This window comes from Lipophrys pholis (genome assembly GCF_963383615.2).
Source record: "Lipophrys pholis genome assembly, chromosome: 5".
Lineage (NCBI taxonomy): Eukaryota > Metazoa > Chordata > Actinopteri > Blenniiformes > Blenniidae > Lipophrys > Lipophrys pholis.
In genome coordinates, this window is record NC_137628.1 from 32,841,945 (window position 1) to 32,862,755 (window position 20,811).

At 44.8% G+C, this 20,811-nt stretch overlaps 1 protein-coding gene across 1 annotated transcript in view; it reads right to left on the minus strand.

Annotated features, from left to right (window-relative positions):
* The window catches only part of ttbk1a (tau tubulin kinase 1a), a 96,578-nt gene that overhangs the window by 32,475 nt on the left and 43,292 nt on the right, over window positions 1–20,811 (minus strand). Inside the window, exons 7-14 of the mRNA XM_080464122.1 lie at window positions 15,103–15,168; window positions 14,268–14,360; window positions 13,170–13,295; window positions 12,930–13,084; window positions 12,072–12,279; window positions 5,977–6,149; window positions 3,370–3,710; window positions 2,102–2,283 (exon numbers count right to left, since the gene is read on the minus strand). Of these exons, the coding sequence (XP_080320248.1) occupies window positions 2,102–2,283; window positions 3,370–3,710; window positions 5,977–6,149; window positions 12,072–12,279; window positions 12,930–13,084; window positions 13,170–13,295; window positions 14,268–14,360; window positions 15,103–15,168 (1,344 nt within the window). The remainder of the gene's footprint in view (window positions 1–2,101; window positions 2,284–3,369; window positions 3,711–5,976; window positions 6,150–12,071; window positions 12,280–12,929; window positions 13,085–13,169; window positions 13,296–14,267; window positions 14,361–15,102; window positions 15,169–20,811) is intronic.

Consider the following 20,811-nt stretch of genomic DNA (forward strand, 5'->3'; position numbering starts at 1 on the left):
ACTTCCTCTTTACCTTCATTTCCTCTTTACCTTCTTTTCCTCTTTACCTTCACTTCCTCTTTACCTTCATTTCCGCTTTACCTTCATTTCCTCTTTACCTTCACTTCCTCTTTACCTTCATTTCCTCTTTACCTTCATTTCCTCTTTACCTTCACATCTCTTCTGTTTGTTTTGAAAAACATGAGCACATGATCCTGAATAGAAATAGTTTTGAGGACTCACACTTGAATAACTGAAAGTTATATTTGTATTGTGGTTTTGATTCTTTTAAAAACAAATCAGTGTTCGACACCTGATGTGTTACTGAGAGTTGATGGTTCAAAACCTCTTCTGTTAAGTACAGTTTGTGTACGCTGGTAGAAGATGTATCTTTACACTGAGCAGATCACACAGTCCATTCTGTCTTGTCTTTATTTTTTATGGTTGCTGAAGAAGTGATCCAAAAGTAACTAAAAGTACTCTGGTACATTAATTTTTTATTTTAGTACTTAGAGTAAGTTACTGATTCCATTTTTTGACAGGTAACTTGTAATTATAACGGATTACAGTTTCAAGTAACCTTCCCAACCCTGTAAAGCGAGTCGTGGACCTGCCTTGTTTCACGCCCTGGAGGGAAACCTGCACCTCCGTGAGACGGGTCTGAGCTGGGTGCTTCTCTTCTCCTCTTGTCTGCGGTGCGCCCCTTCACAGATTGTGCCCTGGGTGGCTGCCGACATCGCCCACAGCAAAATCTGCCACGGTAAATACTAAATTTGACCGATTCCCAACATATTGGTGACAGAAAGTGACAATGCACAATGGCACGCGGCAGTGCACAACACTGCGGATCAATATTGGTGACCGTGCATAATGACTTGTGCCGATTCATCCCCGTTCCGTGCAAATAACTGTAAAATTGTGATCTTCGGTCAGGAATAGAGATTTTTACCATCCGTGACTTGTCATTATGTGTAAACGCAGCATGAGGTTCAACTGTTCAACTCACTCTCTCAGAGGAGGTTCCTCCACTCACACGCACGCACGCACGCACGCACGCACGCACGCACGCACGCACGCACGCACGCACGCACACGCACACGCACACGCACACGCACACGCACACACACACACACACACACACACACACACACACACACAGCTCTACAGCACATCTGTTATGGCTCCATGACACTTCTGCTAAGTTATAAGGACATCCACATAGCAACCTCCATTGTGTTGCACCAAACAGACCTGAGTCATCAAGTTGGTTAAATGAATTGATTTTAGAGCTAACAATGATAGCGTACCTGTATGTTTAATATGTGAAGAGTAATCACAAAATACTAGTTATGATGAAAGATCCAAACACTGAAAACAGCTCAAACTGCAACAAAATGGCTGAAAAAAAAAAGGTAAGACTTCTAATAATGGATAAAACAATAAAGAAGTAAAAGAGCCAACAAAAGTCATACAAGTTCTTGAATTTCATAAATGAAACAGAAGTCATTTGGGAAAATTAAGCTGAATTGAATTCACAAGTTTATGAGCTGTGTTATTGTCATTTTTAAAGCTCAACATGTTTTGAGGCTAAAGATGAATTTTCTTTGGTGAAAAGTGTTTAAAAATGTGTCTGTTGTTCAGAAAAGTTCCAACGATCTGGTGTGACTGACAGGGAGATGTTCTCACCTGGGTTTGCGTCTACCTGAGAGCTTCTTGTAAAATCAACATTTTCCCCTTTAACTTATGCATAATTGTTGGGTTTTTCTTTCCCCTTTTAATCAGGATGTTATGTGTAGAGATATTGCAAGATCTTAAAACAAGCACAAATTAAAAAGAATTGAAATTAAGTCAATTCAAAAACATAAATCTGACTGTTGCTGGTGTTTGTATCTGTGAAAGAGACCAGAAAATACTTCAGATTCTGAATGTTTTCATGGATGGATGAATGTATAGATGGATGGATGGATGATTCACTGTGACGGCTTTCAGTACATCAAACACAGGAAACTGCAGGCTCCCACCAAGACCCTCGAGCCCCTCTGAGCTCTACTGAGCTCCTCCAAGGCCCCCAAGCCTCCGAGCTGAGCCTCCTGAGCTCTCTGATGATTTTGCAGTCTCTTACCGGTCTGTGAGGCCCAGTTGGTTCCGACTCCCTCCGGCGAGGACGTCCCGACGGCAGCGAGTGGCAGGGTGACTGCGCTGGGCTGCCGCCGCTCCTCCTCGACGCCTCCTCCTCTGTCAGAGTGATCATCCCTCGGCTGCTCTCTCGAGTGTGAGTCTTAGGACGGACCACCAACTCTCCCCCTGCATGGAAAGAATCCCCACCTCATCAGAATAATCAGATTACCTCCAAAAACAACCATTAAACTGCTCAAAGCAGGCTGCCTCTGAGGGGACACCAAAGACCTCTGGAAGAGAAGCAGGACAAACCAGACCGTCAGGGGCATGTCATTTCATTGCTGCTGTTTCTTTCTGGTCAGGTCAGGTCAGAATCGCATCAGATTAGAATAGAATAGAATAGAATAGAATAGAATAGAATAGAATAGAATAGAATAGAATAGAATAGATTAGACGAACCTTTATTAATCCCACGAGTGAGAAACTACAGACTGGCAGCAGTAAAGTGGTCTGACTGTGTGTGTAAGCGTGTATGAACAGTTTGAGATTAAGAAATGTATTTACAATTCAGATTCTAGCAGATAAAATATAAAAAAAGGAAAATTAGTGAACTGTGAATTGGCTGCAGAGACTGAAACTGGCTTCACTTTAATATTTGGAAACCGTTTTTAGATTAGCTGAGATGTTCCACGGATCTTCCAAAGCTTTAACTTCACCCATGGAAGTCATTTTCTCTGTTTACCGACCGAGCTTTCCTTCTTCTGAATAAAGAACTATACAGATGTTGTCTTGTGACTTTTATGAATGCTGTGGAGTTTTCTCCTGCTCTGTAGGGTCAGTGACATTCTGATGGAAACACAGAGCAGCGATGCATACGTACATCCATCCAGCAGCAGACACAAACCACAACATTGAACCATTGATGTACTTTTTCAGACAGCAGAGTAATATTGATGTTTATCCTCACCATCATCATCATCATCATCCTCGCCTTCAGATTGGACTCAAAAGCTTTCATCCTCTTTTGGATGAATTTAAAAGTGTTTCTTCTACTTATTTTACAGCCATTTACAGTACTATGCATCCTCTGGCTATAAGTAACTTTTTTCCTTCTTTTTGCTCTGAATAAATAAGATGGACTTTTTCTGACCTTCAGATGACCAAGACTTTTTAAGGATCCAAAAAAACTGATGTAATGACACATCCGAAACCATTTCCACTGAATAAAGCTTGTATTTCACTACAGTATACTTCCAAATAAAAGGTGCCTACCTGCACCTCTGAGCCTCCTCCTCTCCTCCTGCTCCTCCAGGGGGCGGAGTTCTTCAGGTTCCTCATCAGTGGTTCCTGATGTGGTTGGGAGAAAGTCCCGGAGCTCCGCTTCTTTGTCGATGATGACCCACTCTTTGCTGTCGAAGTCCTCCTCCTCGGCCAGCGGGACAGAGCGTATAAAAGCATTGCTGTGCGCCTCCTGGTCCATGGACGCCACTGACACTTCCTGTCGTCCGCTAACCTGACCATCTCCACGGCAACCAGGGTCAACTGACAGCATCTGAGCTGGCTGGGAGGAGTAGACATGTCGAGATGGAGAGCCAAGAATGTCCATTCTGGACCTGATAGATATGAACAGATAGCATGTCAGAAACCTTGAGGGAACGCTGAAGAGACAAAGTGGGGACACTGAAGAAACACTGAGAAAATACTGAGGTGATAATGAAGAAATCCTGAGGGACACTGAGGACATTCTGAGTAAACACTGAAGAAACAAAGACAAAATACTGTGGAGACACTGAGGAGACAATGAGAGGACAAACAGAGTGTTGAATATAATCATTTCTATAGTGCATTGCGATGCGAACGTGGACAATCCTGCATCGAAGCAGTGACGAAACAATCAATTATAATGTAGTGATGTTGTTTCTTGATTTTCAGGAAGTGGAACATTAAAGTTCTAAAGTTAAAAAAAACAGCGAGTACCATGTGACATCATGTGTCAGCAATATCACCCACAAGTACGCGAGAGTCTTTAATATTAATGAGAATGACGATAATAAAGCAACTCCCTCACATATGGACCAGCAGAGTGAGCCTGATGTCAGTCAGGAGTTCAACTGATCAGTGGATCCAGTAGTGCCGAACCGCGCTACATGCTAAAGAGCTTCAGGCTTCATGCAACAGCGATGCTGCATGCAACACATGATTAAAATATGACTGATACACGGTCTCTCAGTCTAATCTGCAGTTCTTAACGCTTTCGCCTCACAGCGAGAAGGTTGTGGGCTCAAATATGGCCCGGGACCTTTCTGTCTGGAGTTTACATGTTCTACCGTGTGCATGTGTGTTTCCTCCCACCGTTCCAAAAATATACACTGAGCAAGACCCTCGGCCCCATAACTACCAATAAGGACTATAAAACTAGAATTCAGACTAGGAGTCATGCCATTACAGACATTACTATGTTTGTTACTCGCGCATGAGCGGCAGTGCGCATGGGCAATAACAGCACTCCACAGTCTCCGGCTGTCTCAGCGGAGCGGAGTCAAGAATCAAGACTCTGAATCCAATCCAATCAAATGCGTTGAAAAGCAGATACAGTTCATCTGCCCAGTTCTTGTTTTCTTGCTGACTTGGTCTTTCCATGGCCTGAGACGTTCTGCAGTCCACTACAGACGTCTCTGGTGATCTGCTTCAGCCGCTCAGCCAGCTTCCTCCTGTAACTGTCCTTCCCCTTCCTAAACTTCAGCCGGAGTTCCTTCTGGACTCTGCGCAGCTCCTCGTCATTCCCCGATCTAAAAAGCGCCTTCTTGTTCAGCAGGTCTTTTATCTCAGAGGTCACACAGGGTTTGTCATTGTGGAAACATCGTACCAGCTTGAAGGGCACAGTGTTCTTCACTACACAGAAATTGATATAGTTTGTGATGCAGTGGGTCAGACTGTCAAAGTCATCATCGTGGAGGCTGCAGCGTACTTCCCAGTTATCTCATAATAGTCTTTGACTTCTTCCCAGGTGACTGTCTGCTCACCATGGGGGTGTGGCCTGAGATGAGGTGGACAAGGTTGGAATCTAAGCAACCCAGCGGGGGGAGAGGGAATAAGGTGTATGCCTCTGTGATGTTTACAGAGCGTAAGTCCAAAGTTTTATTATCCCTAGAGGGGCATTTCACGTGCTGGGAGAAGGTGAGAAGAGCAGAGGATAGGGAAGCATGAGATGAAGATGAGGGATTGGGGGTGCCGGGTCTGCAGCAAATGGGGGGCAGTTTGGGTCTGATCTGTAGCTGCAGTAGCATCGTCCAAGGTGGGGATATACACAGTTATTGCAAGAACGCTGCCGAGTTCCCACAGAAGGTAGTATGGCCGAATGCTAACCGCTAGCAGCTCAATGTCTCTGGTGCAGCGTTGCTCTTTAATGCTGATATGTCCCGGGAGACTTCACCTCTCGTTATAAAGACAATTATGACAAAAAGTTATGCATCATGATGCATCGTGGAAATGGATCATACTGTTGACAAGACAATCGTAATTGAATAGTGAGACGAGTGAAGATGCACAGCTCTAGGTGACACTGACACTGAGCAGACACTGAGGAGACATGGCGGACCACTCAAACTACATCGACAGAAACATCTACCACTTTCAGTTTCAGTTTCACACTTGAAATGAATCATCAAATCCAGGCTACTTCTTCTACTTCACTGCAAATTATTAATGGTAGTGTCTGAGTTAAAAAGAGGTTTAAAATATCGGAACTTTGTTTGCGCAATGGTTTTAGTATTGCAACAACACAGAAAAAGCATGAACTTTGTTCTGAAAAAATGGATTTCCTCAAAAATTAAGGGGAGAATTGAGTGATGTTGCCATGTTTTGTGTGGTTCTCGTCACCTCTGTCCATAGGCGTCGGCCCTGCACTCAGCAGCAGACAGACGGTCGGACTCGGGACTGTTGACCCGCCGGTACCGTAAAGACCGACCCTGACCGGTGGGAGATTCAGGGGCTCCACCACGAGCTGACGACACTACACAGGCCCCTCGGTCCCCCTCCTCCTCCTGAGCCACCTGAGGAATGACAGAAGGTCCTGTTTAGAGATTGAAATGAGTTGTTTGGTTGACACATTAAAGACTGGATAAAGCAGAAGGAGCTATTTTTGTGTACAGATCAAAAATAGTTTAGCTCCAGTGCTAATGAAACAGAAAACATGTCTATCAGCCAGTTCATAGGCAACATACAAATAAGCCTAATCACAAAGGGGCCAGGCCAGAAAATGATAAAACAATGTCATAAATATGTTATTTAAAATAATTTTCACTGAGGTTTATTGCACAGAAACACTAGCAGCCTCAAGTCTGAAAATATTTTCTCATCTCCAAAGTTAATAAAAGCCTGCTGCTTCATGGTGTGTTTGATTTGTATGTCAGTATAATTGCACAAAACGGACTTCAGAATCTTAATTTCTTATTCAACTTGCATGGTACAATATGTGATAAAGAAACACTTTTTGATGAATAAAAGCACATAAGCAGATGAAGTTGATTTGTTCTATTTCATTCCGTCAGACCGCCAGAGGCAGAGGTTTAACCACTGGATGATCATCCTTGCGCATACGCAGGTCGAGAATATTATAACAACAAAGTCACTCGTGACCTCCCGGTGGCTCACGATAGTCTATATCAGGGGTTCTCAATCCTGGTCCTGGAGGGCCGGTGTCCTGCATGTTTTAGCTCTTTCCCAGCTTCAGCACACCGCAATCTGATGTTGATGTCATCATCAAGCTTGTGAAAAAGCCAAGTAAAGAGGTCTTATTGCATTCAGGTGTGTTGCAACTGGGAGGAACCTAAAACATGCAGGACACCGGCCCTCCAGGACCAGGATTGAGAACTCCTGGTCTATATAGTCACGTGACACCGGGAGCTCAGTCCCTTTTCACCTTCTTGCTCGCGAATCGGTGACTGGGGCGATAATAACTGCCCTTAGACGATTGGCAGTACAGGTGCCAACGTTTCAACAGGCCCCTTCGAGTGCTTTTTTCCGGCGCCAATCGACTGCAAACCCTTTTGCTTTTCCCCCTTTGGAGGACTACGTGAAGGAGCTGCACGCTTGTTGGACTGACACAAAGGCCTTTTCTAGGCAGATATCAGATGGACGTGCATCAGCAGCGATGCAGGACGCAGAACCGGCTATTGCCTCACCCACTGTTCACCCTGAGGAGACTTTGAGGATGAATGGCAGGTGCCCATGTCCGCAGTATCGGAAAACAGATGACCTACTCTGCAGGGCGTATGATATGGGTGCTCGCATAGGTCGCATCGGAAACTTTATGTCCCACCGAATGTTACGTCTGCCTGCGTCATTAGAGGAGGGGCACCTTGACGAGCCCACACAGGGCTTAATGGACGCGTTCCTGCAGGCGTTTGCCTTAATGGCAAGGGAGCTCGGCCACTTGATGTCCACTCTGGTTCAGACTTGGCATCAAGTTTGGCTGGCACAGTCTAGCCGTAGGACGTTGAGGAGCATACCGGTAGTTCCCGGGAGAACTGTTTGGGTCGACTGCGCTTGAGGCCCTCGAGCGCACCGCACAGGCAAACTGCACTAGGGGCGACCTGCTGGCGAAATGGGCGACCGGCACCCTGTTTTGGATCTGCGAGGTCTGAACATGTTTTTAAAAGTAATCCTGTTCAGGATGTTGCGTGTCAACCAGGTCCTCCAGGCAATATCTCCGGGCGACTGGTTCATATCAATCGATTTGAAAGACGCGTATTTTCATGTCCCAATTGTGTCTCAACTTTGGCGTTTCCTCCAGCTTTCAATTCCAAGGAGAGCACTACCAGTTCAGGGTTCTCCCTTTGGGCTTTCCCTGTCCCCCAGGGTATTCTCCAGATGCGTGGCTGCAGCTCTGTCTCCACTGCAGGTTCGGGGGTTGCAGATCTTGCCATATCTGGTAGACTGGTTGATATGTGCACCGACTCGGGAGGATGTCATTCAGGACATGCAGACTATGCTTGATCACGTGGCCTTTCTGAGCTTACACGTCAACCTAGAGAAGAGCAATCTGGTCCCTGCGCAGGTGACCACGTTCCTTCGGATGGTATTAGATTCACGGACCATGACCGCATGCCTCTCACCGCAGTGGGTCCAGGATGCTTTGGACATGCTCCCAGAGTTCCAGCGTGGGCGGGCACTCCCGTATGTCTTATACCTTTGCCTTTGCCTTCTTGGCAAGCTGGCGGCAGCGTTGACAGTAGTTCCACTGGGACTGCTGTCTCTTCGCCCATTTCAGATGTGGCTCAACTGGATCCCAGCCGTCGCGATCACAGACGCAAGAGGCTGCGCGTGTCTCCTCAGTGCCTGCTGTCCCTGTCTTGGTAGAGGCAGAGAGTGTACCTCACACAAGGGGTACCCTTAGGTGCCCTTCCCTCTCGTTGGGAGGTCGTTCATGCCAATGCGTCTCTCCAGGGCTAGGGAGCAACATGGCAAGGGCAGATGGTGCAGGAAACATGGTCACCTTGTCAACGAGCACATCACATCAATGTTCTGGAACTGATGGCTGTGTAATTGGCACTACAACAATTCCTAACACATCTTCGGGGAAGACATGTTTTGGTGAGGTCCGACAACACCAGTGTGGTGTTTCACATCAACCAACAGGGAGATCCAGATCTGTGAGCTTATTGAGGCTGGCCACTCAGATCCTGACATGGACAGCACTGCACCTGGTCAGTCTGAGGGCCATGCATATACCAGGAGTGCAGAATGTGGCTGCGGACTTTTTGTCCCGCCAGTCACCGTTGCCAGGGGAGTGGAGGCTTCAGCCGGCAGTGGTCGAGCTGGTTTGGCAGACCTTCAGCAGAGCAGAAGTCGACCTTTTGGCTTCCACGGAGTCCACGCATTGCCCTCTAGGGTTTTCCCTCAAAGACGAGGCCAGTTCTCTCGGTCTGGACACACTAGCACACAGCTTTTCCAGAACTGTACTATATGCATTCCCACCGTCCCCACTGATATTCCCAACGCTGAAGAGGGTCTCTCAAGAAGGGCACACATTGATCCTGGTAGCCCCGTTTTGGCCAGCCAGAACATGGTTTCCACTGCTGCGCAGGCTCTGCTGCAGCTCGCCCAGACATCTACCAGACAGGAGGGATCTTCTGTCCCAGTTCGGGGGGATGGATTCCACACCCCGTTCCCAATCGCCTCCAGCTGTGGGTGTGGCTGCTGCAGGGCCAAAGGCTACTGCCTCAGTCTACAGTGAGGTCGTAGCCTTTACCATCTCAAATGCTTGTGCACCATCAACACGGAGATTGTACGCAAACGGGTGGGAACTGTTCCTCCACTGGTGCCGGGGCCGTGGGTTGTACGCGGTACATTGCCCTGTCGCTTCCATACTACAGTTCCTACAGAAGCTTCTTAACAAAGGGACGGTTCCATTCACATATGTTGCCGCCATTTTATGCGCTCACGCTGGCATAAATGATGCTTCGGTTTGCAGTGACAAAAGAGTGACCCTTTTCTTGAGGGGTGCCCGTAGGCTGCGCCCGCCTAGCCGGCCAGTGGCTCCAACGTGGGACCTGTCCATGGTACTGGGGGCCCTGCGGGTTTCACCATTTGAGCCCTTGGACCAGGCAGACCTGAAGTGACTCTAATGTAAGACGGCATTTCTTTTGGCCATGGCTTCAGGTGGGCGTGTAGGGGAACTGCAAGCCCTATCCGTCCATGAGTCCTGCCTGAGGTGGGCAGCATATGGCTCTGGAGTGACCTTGTGGACTGATCCATCGTTTGTCCCCAAGGTGTTTACCTCTACCAGCAACACTCAGCTGCTCCAGCTGGCTCGGTTTGGTACACAGGCCTCTGCTGATCCTGTGTCCTGTCCGTGCACTAGAAGTGTACACAAAGGCCACTTTGGGCATGTGCAAGTCTGATCGCCTGTTTGTGTGCTATGCGGGCCCTTGGCAGGGTCTGATCCTCTGTACACAATGCCTTTCCCATCAGGTTGTACAGATTATTAGGTACACCTATGTCTCACAGGGGCGCCCGCTGCCGGCTGGTGTATGCTGCCATTCAACAAGGAGCTTGTCAACTTTCTGGGTAGCATCAAGTGGAGTGCCACTGGTTGTAGTCTGCGAGGCAGCCTTGTGGACTTCGCAAGCGATGTTCGCAAGATTCTACAAAGTAAATATGGCGGTGTCCCACCCACTGGAGGGGGTTCTGAGACAGCACCATTTTAGATCATGAGGTGGGTCTTCTCCTGAATTGGAGGTTCCTTGTGACTTTGTTGTTATACGTCATCCATAGCCTCAAGCACCGCCTCTGGCGGTCAGATGGGATGAAATACAATGAAAGTTATGTAACAGCAGTTCTATGAATCCCTGATGACCGCCAAAGCGTTAAGTCCCTCAGAATCCTCATGTGCTTGCAAGAAGTTAAGGGATTGACCTTCCGGTGTCACGTGACTATATAGAGTCACGTGAGCCACCGGGAGGTTACGAGTAACTTTGTTGTTATAATATTCTCGACCTGCAAATGTGCAAGGATGATCATCCAGTGCTTAAAGCACCACCTCTGGCGGTCTGACAGGATGAAATAGAAGCGTAGTTAAATGCCTAACTTCTCACAAATAACAGTGCTCTTTCTCTTGGCCCTAATTTACACCAGTTGATTGACTGTTCCAGGAGTTTGTTGGCTCGGTTGTTCCTGGCCCTGCTTCCTGGGCTATTCACTTCTGCCCTGTTGTCACAAGGTCTGCAAAATTATTGTAGTGAAATTCAATCTGTTTTCAACAAAGATCATTTTATTGAGTAAATAGATTAAAAAAAGACTTTTGATGCAGCAACCTGCAGTTTTTCTGGAATCAAAAAGCTGCGTATTGAGGTCCTGTTTACATGATGAACTCACTTTGAATTCTCCAGGGTGGTAATTATTGTTGCTCTAATTGCACATGTGGCTACGATCTACTGACTGTACCTGTGGTGCTCCTGTGCACACTGCATGTTTCAGAAAGTTTTATTTTCTCCTGTCAGACAGAGTGAAAGTTTTTTTTTCCAGGGCCTTAAAACCTAAAAACACTTTTGTCCTGTGAAGAAAAGGCCAAACACAACTAAACTTTCTTCTTTTCACTTGAAAACGTAGTTTAAACTGGCCACAGAGAGTTATTCACCAACGTTTTCTCAATGTTGTTGACACTATGATAAATTTGCAAAAATAAAATGCTGCCCTGAGGCTAATGCTAATGAATTAGCCCTCAGCCCACACACACTTCCACTCCTCACGAAAGGTGCTTCTGAAGTTGCTTGTTCTCTATCATCATTTGCTCAAACTTTAAAAATCATGTTCCTCTTTTGTTGTCACCTCTTTGTTAATTCATGTTCCTGCTTCACGTTACTGTCTAGATAGAGCTGCTCAGGCTGGTTAATCTAAGAAATCATTTTACTGTCTAGATAGAGCAGCTCAGGCTGGTTTAATCCAAAAACAGTTGGAAAATATTTGGATCAGTGTGATAACTGCAAATAATATATGTAGCACAACAAGGATATTGTACGTTATCCCCCTCCCCCCTCCCCCCTCCTCCCTCAACCTTTTTCTCTCTTTTCTCTTCTCTCTCTCTTTGAGCGTTCCCCCCCGGTCGTGTACGGCAGCCATGCCATCTTCTGACGGAGAAGGCAACAGGAGGAGACTCCAGGTCTCTCCCTGTTGCAAGACCAAAATCTGTTCTGACTCCGAAGGCTCTCAATCACATCATATTGTTGGCCCAAGCTGCCGAACAGGACAAGGGCAGAAGAAAAAAAAAAAAAAAAAAAAATGAATTAGCCCTCTAGGGTTTTCCCTCAAAGACGAGGCCAGTTCTCTCGGTCTGGACACACTAGCACACAGCTGTGATTAAAATCTTCTTTGTGCATCTTCATCCCCTCTGCCACACTGACTCCTTTGGCAGGCCGGTTTCGGCCCACAGGCCGCATGTTTGCCACCTCTGATAAAAATGTGAAGCAATCCACCTTGTTGAGGCTGATCCTGAGTCGGTTGCGGTTGAAGTCCGTGTCATCCCAGGCCTCCCCGCCCTCTCCTGCAGGCTGGATGCTGCTCTCGGGAACACGACTCGGAAGGGCCGGGGGGGCGTTCTCCTGATCGCTGAAGTGTTCATCCTGCAGAACATCATCAGTGTTCTCCCTCTGTAGGTCTCCGGGGACCGGCGTCACGATGGCTCTGAGGACAGAGCAGACACGTCAGAAACTCATCACATGAAGAACCCAGTCTGAACTTCTTTAAAGTCACTGTACTAGAATCCACATTGGAAAAATGACAATTCTGCGGAACCAGTTTTAGTTGTTGATGTACATCTTTAATACGTTGTCAATACCTTTCTGAAGGAAATTCATTATTACACTCACACAAACACGTATTTTCAGCATTTAAATTTCAAGGAACGTCATGGAAGATCCTGCTTCTACACTCGATTTCACGGTATCTCAGTTTGCTCTGGAAAAATGATCTATGATCCGTTTCACAACATTTAAGACTATTCTCGTGGCTTTCTATGAAAACTCTGGCTTTTTTTTCGTGTTGAATAGGTCAAATGTTGATATTTTTGCCTGAGCTGCAGTGATGCCACCTTTGAAATCACAGAAACCCTTGATCGCAAACTTCTGAAGACGACGTCAGTCAGCATAAAACACATACAGATTTACTGCGAGTTGGAAATTTATCAAAATGAGTGGTGATGGTCTTGTTTTGGTGTGTTGGTTTATGTTCTTTGCAGAAGTGAGACCTTTTAGGGAAGAATATTTGAAAGACTTTCTCTGGTAGAGTAACTTTAAATCATGAATGTGTACAAACTGTAGGAGTTTGGATCTTACCCCACCATGGCCGCAGTGGGCCGGGTGTTGTGCTGTGGTTGGGCGGTTGCAGTGGTCGACAGAGTGACATCACTTCCTCCTTTCTCCCAATCGAAAGGCTCGTTCTCTGTGATGATACGCTCCTTCATACTATTCTCAAACACCGACATCAGCAGCTACACCCACAGAGCAAAGAGAAGTTGATCAGAGAGACATGAGGGTGGCGGCTGCAGAATAGCTCGCATTCCACCACTCCACTACCTGGTAATCTGGTTTGGTGTAGTAGTCCAGGGCCAGAACATGGTCCAAGAAGATATTAAACTCTGTAGGCATGTGTTTGAGCAGCATCCGATGATCGTAACGCTCCTTAATCTGACCAACTTGTTCCTACAAAACACACAAAAAAATCCCTCTGAGGATTCACATCATCACACCGCGGAGACAGAACCATGCAAAGCCTGCAGAGACACCACCAACAAAGTCCTCCAATGATGCTCCTCTAACATATTCCAGCTGTTTCACCATTTTAATCTGCTTCAAATCTTTTATCTCTTTAGTATTTGGGCACTGTAAGCGGTGTTACTATTTGAAGATGTTTTAGTTTTAGCTTTCAGATGTCTCTAGTTTTGTATTATTATCTTTAGCCATGTTTCTGAGGCTGGAAGTTCGACATTTATCAGCTGCAGAGAAAGCAAATGCAGATTTCAGGCAAACTTTCTAATATAGGTGTCTCTTTGAAAGGCTGTCTACTGTGCAACAGAAATAATAATAAAAAAAGATGTCCCCATATAATTCAGGGAGAGCTTGATGAGTCCACTGGAGGGGATGAAGGTTAGAAAGGTCTGATTATTATTATTAATATGTGCTTCCAGTGCACAGCTGCCTTGTGATATCAATCAATGTTAAGATTCAGTCTGCCAAAGACTACATGTAAATGAGTAGGTATTTTATTCAACATTCATTGTGAGTGAGTGACCTCACTTTGGCAATGAATAATAACTGTTGGTGGCCCTTCAGTGTTTTTCAGTATACTTTTCACTGACATAACAACAGCTTAATGAACAAGAGCAATCAGAGATTTCTCATGTCCGCCAAATGTTGACTTGGACTCAAAAAAGAAAAAGAAAAAATTCCGGATCACCTCCAAAAATGTTATGGAATCTTCCATGGCCTAATATCTATCTCTGGTGAAAATGTCGACAAAATGCGTGCAGTAATTTCCGATAATTTCATTACGACCTCGTGGGACGTAATAAAGGCTACAATCTGTAAGTTCAACACGTTTTAAATAATTCAGAACAAATCTCACATGTGTGAACATGTGATGTTTGAGTTCATGCTTGGGTGAACGTGTCTGACCTTGTCTTTAATCTTCCTCCATGGTAACTGTCCAACGGCAAACTCCACCAGCATGTAGAACAAGGACCACAGGTCATCGTGCCGGCCCATCTCCTGATCCAACACAACCAGAGGGGCAACATCAGGATTAACCTGTCAATTCCAGATTCCTCCCAAACTAACAACAGTAAGTGAATCCTTTTCAGGGCAGGTGGTTCAGAAACACTTGGAACCAGCTTAAACACATGATAACCTGAGAATACAAAAAAGTATATAAACACCACTGCATGACACTTTCAATCAAATCTTTGAGAAACTGCAGAAAATCACATTGTTTAGTTTTAAAATGTCACTAAATGACACACATTCCTCTCTAAAAGTGGTTTGGTTTTAATCATACTGTAGTCATCCACTTGGGGATAATTCCTGACCAAATGAGCCACACAGAGCAGCGCTCAGGGAGCTGCTGGGGGCCGAGCATCTTGCTCAGGGACCCACAGTGCACGTTCTTCGGACTGCCGGAGGAAACTACAATCCCCGAAAGAAACCCATGCACACATGGGAAGAACATGCAAACTCCATACAGAAAGGCCCAGGCGGGGAGTTTTCAGTGTGTGTGTTCAAACTCGGTGTGTTCAGAGCGGGCATTCAGTGTGTCCAGAGGGTATTTATTGCATAAACACCTGTCAAACTGCTGAGAAACTATGTCAATGACAAGTGGGAAATGAATCGTCAACACAAATATTTTCCTTCCGTCTTTGAACATGAAATCCTTTCACCAAAAAGGTCAACAAAACAGATCAAATCTTTCCAGTATCAGAAGTAAGAAGTTTATCCGTGCGATTTAAGAACTGACCTTGTTTTTATGAGCGTTGACTGAAGCATAGCGCACCGTCCCTCTGAATCCAGCCACCGTCCTCGGCTACACACAGGACAAAGTCAAGTTAGTCACAATGCCTTCATATCAGAGGGGCCAAACATGTGGCCTGCAGGCCCAATCTGGCCCGCAAGAAGATTTAATCCAGCCTACATGATGACTGTGTAAAGTCTAAAAGATCAAATAAAATAGACACAAACGTTTAACCCTCTATGGTACTAGTCACAATGCTGGTTAGGATTTGGGGGTTTTATTGTTGCCTCACGTTAACACGGTTCCATTGTGGAAGAAGACACAGATGTAAATTCTTCATTTAATTCTTTCAATTTTGAACAAATGACTGTACAAGAGAAAAAACAAGAAGCTGATATTGAATCTCAGGTCTGATTTCTCCCCACCGATTGTTTAAAGGGGCAGAAAATAAAACTGAAATGCGTAAATGGAAAATGTGTGAGATATAAACAAATAAGACAAAGTTGTCTGTAATAGTCAAGCTTTGCTGTAAAGAGAAAATCCATAGCCTGAATCTGACTTTAATGCAGACCAACATCATATTCACCCTCGTTAAATTGTACATTTCCAATCTAAATGATGATGAATTGGATGTTTTAGAACCTTATAATCCCATAAACACACAGTAAATTCATCTCCAGCTGCCCTGCGGTTTGTTGGCTCCCTTGGTTATTTTCATTAAGTTCATTCATTAATTTCAAGTTTCCATTGTTCAATTAACAAATAAATTGCATTAAACATTCAAAAGGTAAAAGTATTCTACGATTAGTGTGTCAACATCTTTTCCAGAGAAACAAGTTTTTTTGACATTTTTGAACAGCAAAATAGAAAATCCCCTTTGTTTAAAACGACAAGTGTTACATGATCAAATGGAGGCATTGTGAAGATGAAGTTCCATAGATGGTTAAAAACGCAAATGTTTCAAGCAGGCTTTTAGATTTTCTGTCAAACTTATGGAATACGTGAGTGTATGGTGGACAGAAACTAAATAATAGAACTTTATTTGTGCCAAAACAGTAAAACTACTGAACAAATTGATAAAGCTGTAAAACCTCGAGCGAGAGCAAAAATGTCTGATGGTGACTAAAACATTTTTCCTTTCATACAAGAGTCACTTCAGTTTTGAGCTGGAGAAGTAGCCCCCTTTGTCACTATCGCGCCACTCACATCCTCGGGTAACCATGGTGATGATGAAGGCATGCAGGTCAAAATCATAAGTCCAAAGGAACTGTAAGAAACACAAAAACAAGACTACAACGTAAAAGAGAAAATAAAACACAACAAAGGATGAAAAATCCAACAGAAGCATCACAGAACATAAATCACTGATAAATGTACAAATGAAAGATGATCAATACGTGGACTCTTCTCCCGGCCATCCTGTGTGTGTTACCCCTCCAGATGGAGAAACTGGCAGAATTAAAGATCCTACATCTGCAACGTTTGAGTTTGTGCAGAAATATGTAAAGACTGTCGTTGCCCCGGAAGCTGTTTGACGTTCAGGAGTAGTTGGGGTAAAAGTATTGCTGTGACTTTACTCATGTACGTTTACTCTGAGAGCGTAATACTGTTTCACTTTGTAAGCTCAAATAGCGGATTCTTTTACATTTTACTTATTTTATCTATTATTTATTACACCATTTGGGTCTTAAGGGCAGTTTTGAAGTTATTTTATGTGTATGTTTTGCATTTGCTCTGCTTTTTTGTGTACCTGTGTTGAAATTTGCACTGAGTTCTTAGACATTTGAATTTGGTTAATGTTGAGATGAATTAGTTTTTAATGTTTGTTTTGGATATTAGTGTACAAAGATGGTGTTTTATTTTTAGACTTAAAGATTTATGTGGAGATCATGTTTTTTGATGGTCTTTATTTTACTTTAATTATTTTTTGCATTAATAAAATATCCTTTTCTTTTCTCTCTCTCCCTTTGGTGCAAATTGGCAAGATTTTATTTTAATTTTATATAAAGGTGTCATGTCTTGTATTTTTATATGTAAATTTTATAAGGTGTATTTTGTGTATTTATAGTTCTCACATTCATTATGGAGAAGTTAGTTGTTGACTTCCTCCAGAGCCGCTCAGGGCTAGGATATGGGACATTCCATTTGGGGGGGGGACGCTTTCCCGAGTTCTGGTTGTTATGTCTTGTTGGTTTTTTTATGTGTTTTTTTGGCAATCTTCTTTCTTCATTTGTGTTTTCCTCTCTCGTATCAGCCAATTGTCCAGACAACTTCTTGTGTTATCCTATTTTTCAAACTGAATATGTTATGTCATTCTCAATAGGAAAGGACCTCCGGTTCACCAGTTTTAATTGCAAGGGACTCAATAGGCTTCAGGCTTTCCAATAATCCTATCAAACGACGTAAGGTACGACACTATCTTCGACAACTCGGGGCCCAAGTCATCTTTTTTGCAAGAAACTCATCTTGGGAACCTCGATCATCTAAAACTGAGGAAAGGCTGGGTGGGCCAGGTAAACCATTCTTCTTTTTCTGGGAAGGCCAGAGGCACGGCTATTCTTTTACACAAATCTGTCATTTTGTCACCATTTGTCTCAGACCAGGTTATTTCTGACGTTAATGGTAGGTATGTTATCGTCACTGGGACAATTCAGGGCCTTCATATTGCATTAGCAAATATTAACGCACTTAACACTGATGATGAGCATTTTTTTAAAGGCTTATTCTCTACTGATTATATAATATTAGGTGGAGACTGTAACTGTTGGCTTGACCCTGATCTGGAAGGCTCCTCTAGCAGGCCAGCTGCGTCCTCACGGTCAGCAAAAAGGATTCAGTCCTTTATGAAAGAGTTTGCAGTAACTGATTTATGGCGCTTTCTTAACCCTTCCAAAGGGGAATATTCTTTCTTCTTGCCCGTACACCACTCTTATACCCGTATTGATCCTTTCTTGGTTGATAACCGATTACTGCCATCCACATCCATGTGCCGGTACGATGCCATTGTTCTATCTGATCATGCTCCACTTCTAATGGACGTTAAAACAAGCCAGTTGCCAGTGGAGAACCCACCATGGCGGCTCAATCCATTAACAATTTTGTTAATTTGTTCATGACTGATTGGTGTGTTTTATTTTAGTTTTTGTTTTTCTTGTACGGTTTTGGTTTTGTTTTGTTTGATTTTTTATTTTTATTTTGTTTGTTTGTTTGTTTTTTCTTCAAGGAATTGTACGGGTACTCAGTATGACCTTGTTTTTGACGATTGTATTAAAATGTACATTTTGTACAATTCCTGTAAAACTCAAATAAACAAAGTTTAAAAAAAAAAAGAAAAGATGATCAATACGGACTCAACAACACACTCAACCTTACAGCAATCCAATGGCCAGGTTTGTGCAGAATACAGTTTACAATGAAATCAGATTAAAAAACGGCATATGAGTAGAAAACCTTCACATTTGGTCAAATGGGATTTTTGTTTAATCATGTCTACTGAAATCATTTAGAGGTAGAGAATGAATCATTTGCTCTGATGTTATAAGGATCGGATGTTTAGAGTCATTAAAAAAAAAACTATATTCAATCGAGCAGTTTTCAAAGTGTGTCATGTGTCATGGGGCGGGAACGTGGGTGGTGGATACGAGGCCCCTGTGGGTGGGAGGTTGGATCTCCTCCGACCGGACCCGGCCAGGCCTTCGCTCTTCCTGGTCCAGGGCGCAGCGGCTGGGGCCATCTCCACCCTGCCGGGTTGGGTGGGCCGGCTCCCGGTGGTGCGGCGGGCTTTGCCGCAGGGATTGGGGGGGACTCTCGGCCCGCTCGGCCCAGGGGCCCTGTTCCGGCTGGTCTCGGCTTGGCGGCTTGGGTCGGGGCCTGGGGCCCTGTGCCCTTTATCCTTCTCTTGTGGGCTCCTCTGGCCTGGGGGGGGGAGCCCTCTCTGCATTCTGCATCTGGAGCTTTCTGGGCGGGGGCAGGGCTCTCTGGGGTGGTTCGCTGGGGTCTCCCCCGGTCTGGGGGGCTGCCGTCCACCGGGGTGACGGTGTCCGTGCCCGATGGCCTCGGGCCCCGGGGTGTCGCTACAGGTCCCCCCAGCCACATGTTCCTCTTTTGTTGTTGCCTCTTTGTTAATTCATGTTCCTGCTTCACGTTCCTGTCTAGATAGAGCTGCTCAGGCTGGTTAATCTAATAACAGTTGGAAAGTATTTGGATCAGTGTGATAACTGTAAATAATATATGTAGCACGAACAAGGGTATTGCTTCCCCCCATGAGTAGGGGGAGCAAAATGAGTAAGTCAATGTCGAATAAACTCACAAATTGACTTGCTAAATGGATTGCTCTGGACTGTAGACCACTATCAGTGGTAGAAGATAAGGGATTAGAAAATGTGCTACAGATAGCAACGTGCGATCCAACATTCCAGCTGCCGCGCAGAAAAACTGTTTCAAACAAGGTCCAACAGCTTTATGAAACTGAAAAGCACGTAAAAAGAATGCATTGCAGAAAGCTGAATTTGTGGTTCTGACTGGGGATCATTGGACCAACGTTAGTAATTCCAATTATGTTGGTGTTGCTGATGTCACAGATGGGACATGGCATCTCCAGTCTTTAGTCCTGACTGTGCAGAAGACACACACCAGACATTGAACAGTTTCTCTCTGTGGCAGAGGAATGAGGAATTCAACCAAAGACCCCCACAATTGGAGCAGACAGTGCACGGAACATGATGGCTGCAGCAAGACACTTCCCTTTGCAACATATGCCTTGTGTTGCTCACATCTTACAGAGAACCATCACTGTCAGCCTTGCTGATAGTGGGTTTAGTGAGACATTAGCAAAATGTCCCAAGATAGTGGGTGACTTTAAAGACAGCTCCGCCCCTCTGCGTGAATTTTCGAGATCGTGTCCGTGCACAGTGACATGTGAGGACAGCGTGTCGCGATTAGCAGGTCTCCTCCTGACAGGTTCTACTGTACCGCCTCCGCCTCGCTCCGTTCAACTCGCTCTGCCGGTTGAGGTTCTGTTTTTAAACTTTATTTCAGTCAGCCAGCGTTGATGAAGCTCCGAAGGCGACGTAAACGGCTCCGCAACATGGCGAGTGACGCATAAGTCGCGCGACACAACGAATCGATAATGAAATTCGTTGCCAACACTTTTAATAATCAAATTTTATCGATTTTATCGATTCGTTGTTGCAGCCCTAATCCCAAATTTAGAGAATGCATCATAAACAAAACTGTTAATATTTGTAGGTAAAATGCAGTCAGTCACATTGTTACCATGACAACAGTCACCTGTGATTGGCTGAGAGCAGAAAAGGGGAGGGTTTTCCAGGACAGAAGTTGGCGGCAGTGACGTGCCGTGAGCACCAGGGTTGGGGAGGCAGGGTATTGCATATCGACACCATCAGTGTCGACACCAATGACAGTTATATGTTGTGGTGAACGATGCAGAAGATTAACAAATGAGAGTAAGTTTTTCCCTTCATACCAACTGCAGGCAAAAGAGGCTTTTATTTGACACACCAAACTGGTAGCTCAGGTGTTGCTCTCCATCTTTTAAAATCTGGTGTTTTTCCTCAAAACAAAGTTGTGAAAATGTCTTTATCGTCTCGAGCGCCGTCATCCTGCCTGTTAACCCGCCAACTAGCTAGAGAGCGGAGCAGCGCTGTATCAATTCACTAATTGAACATACGTATAGCATTTAGCATAGCACAGTTA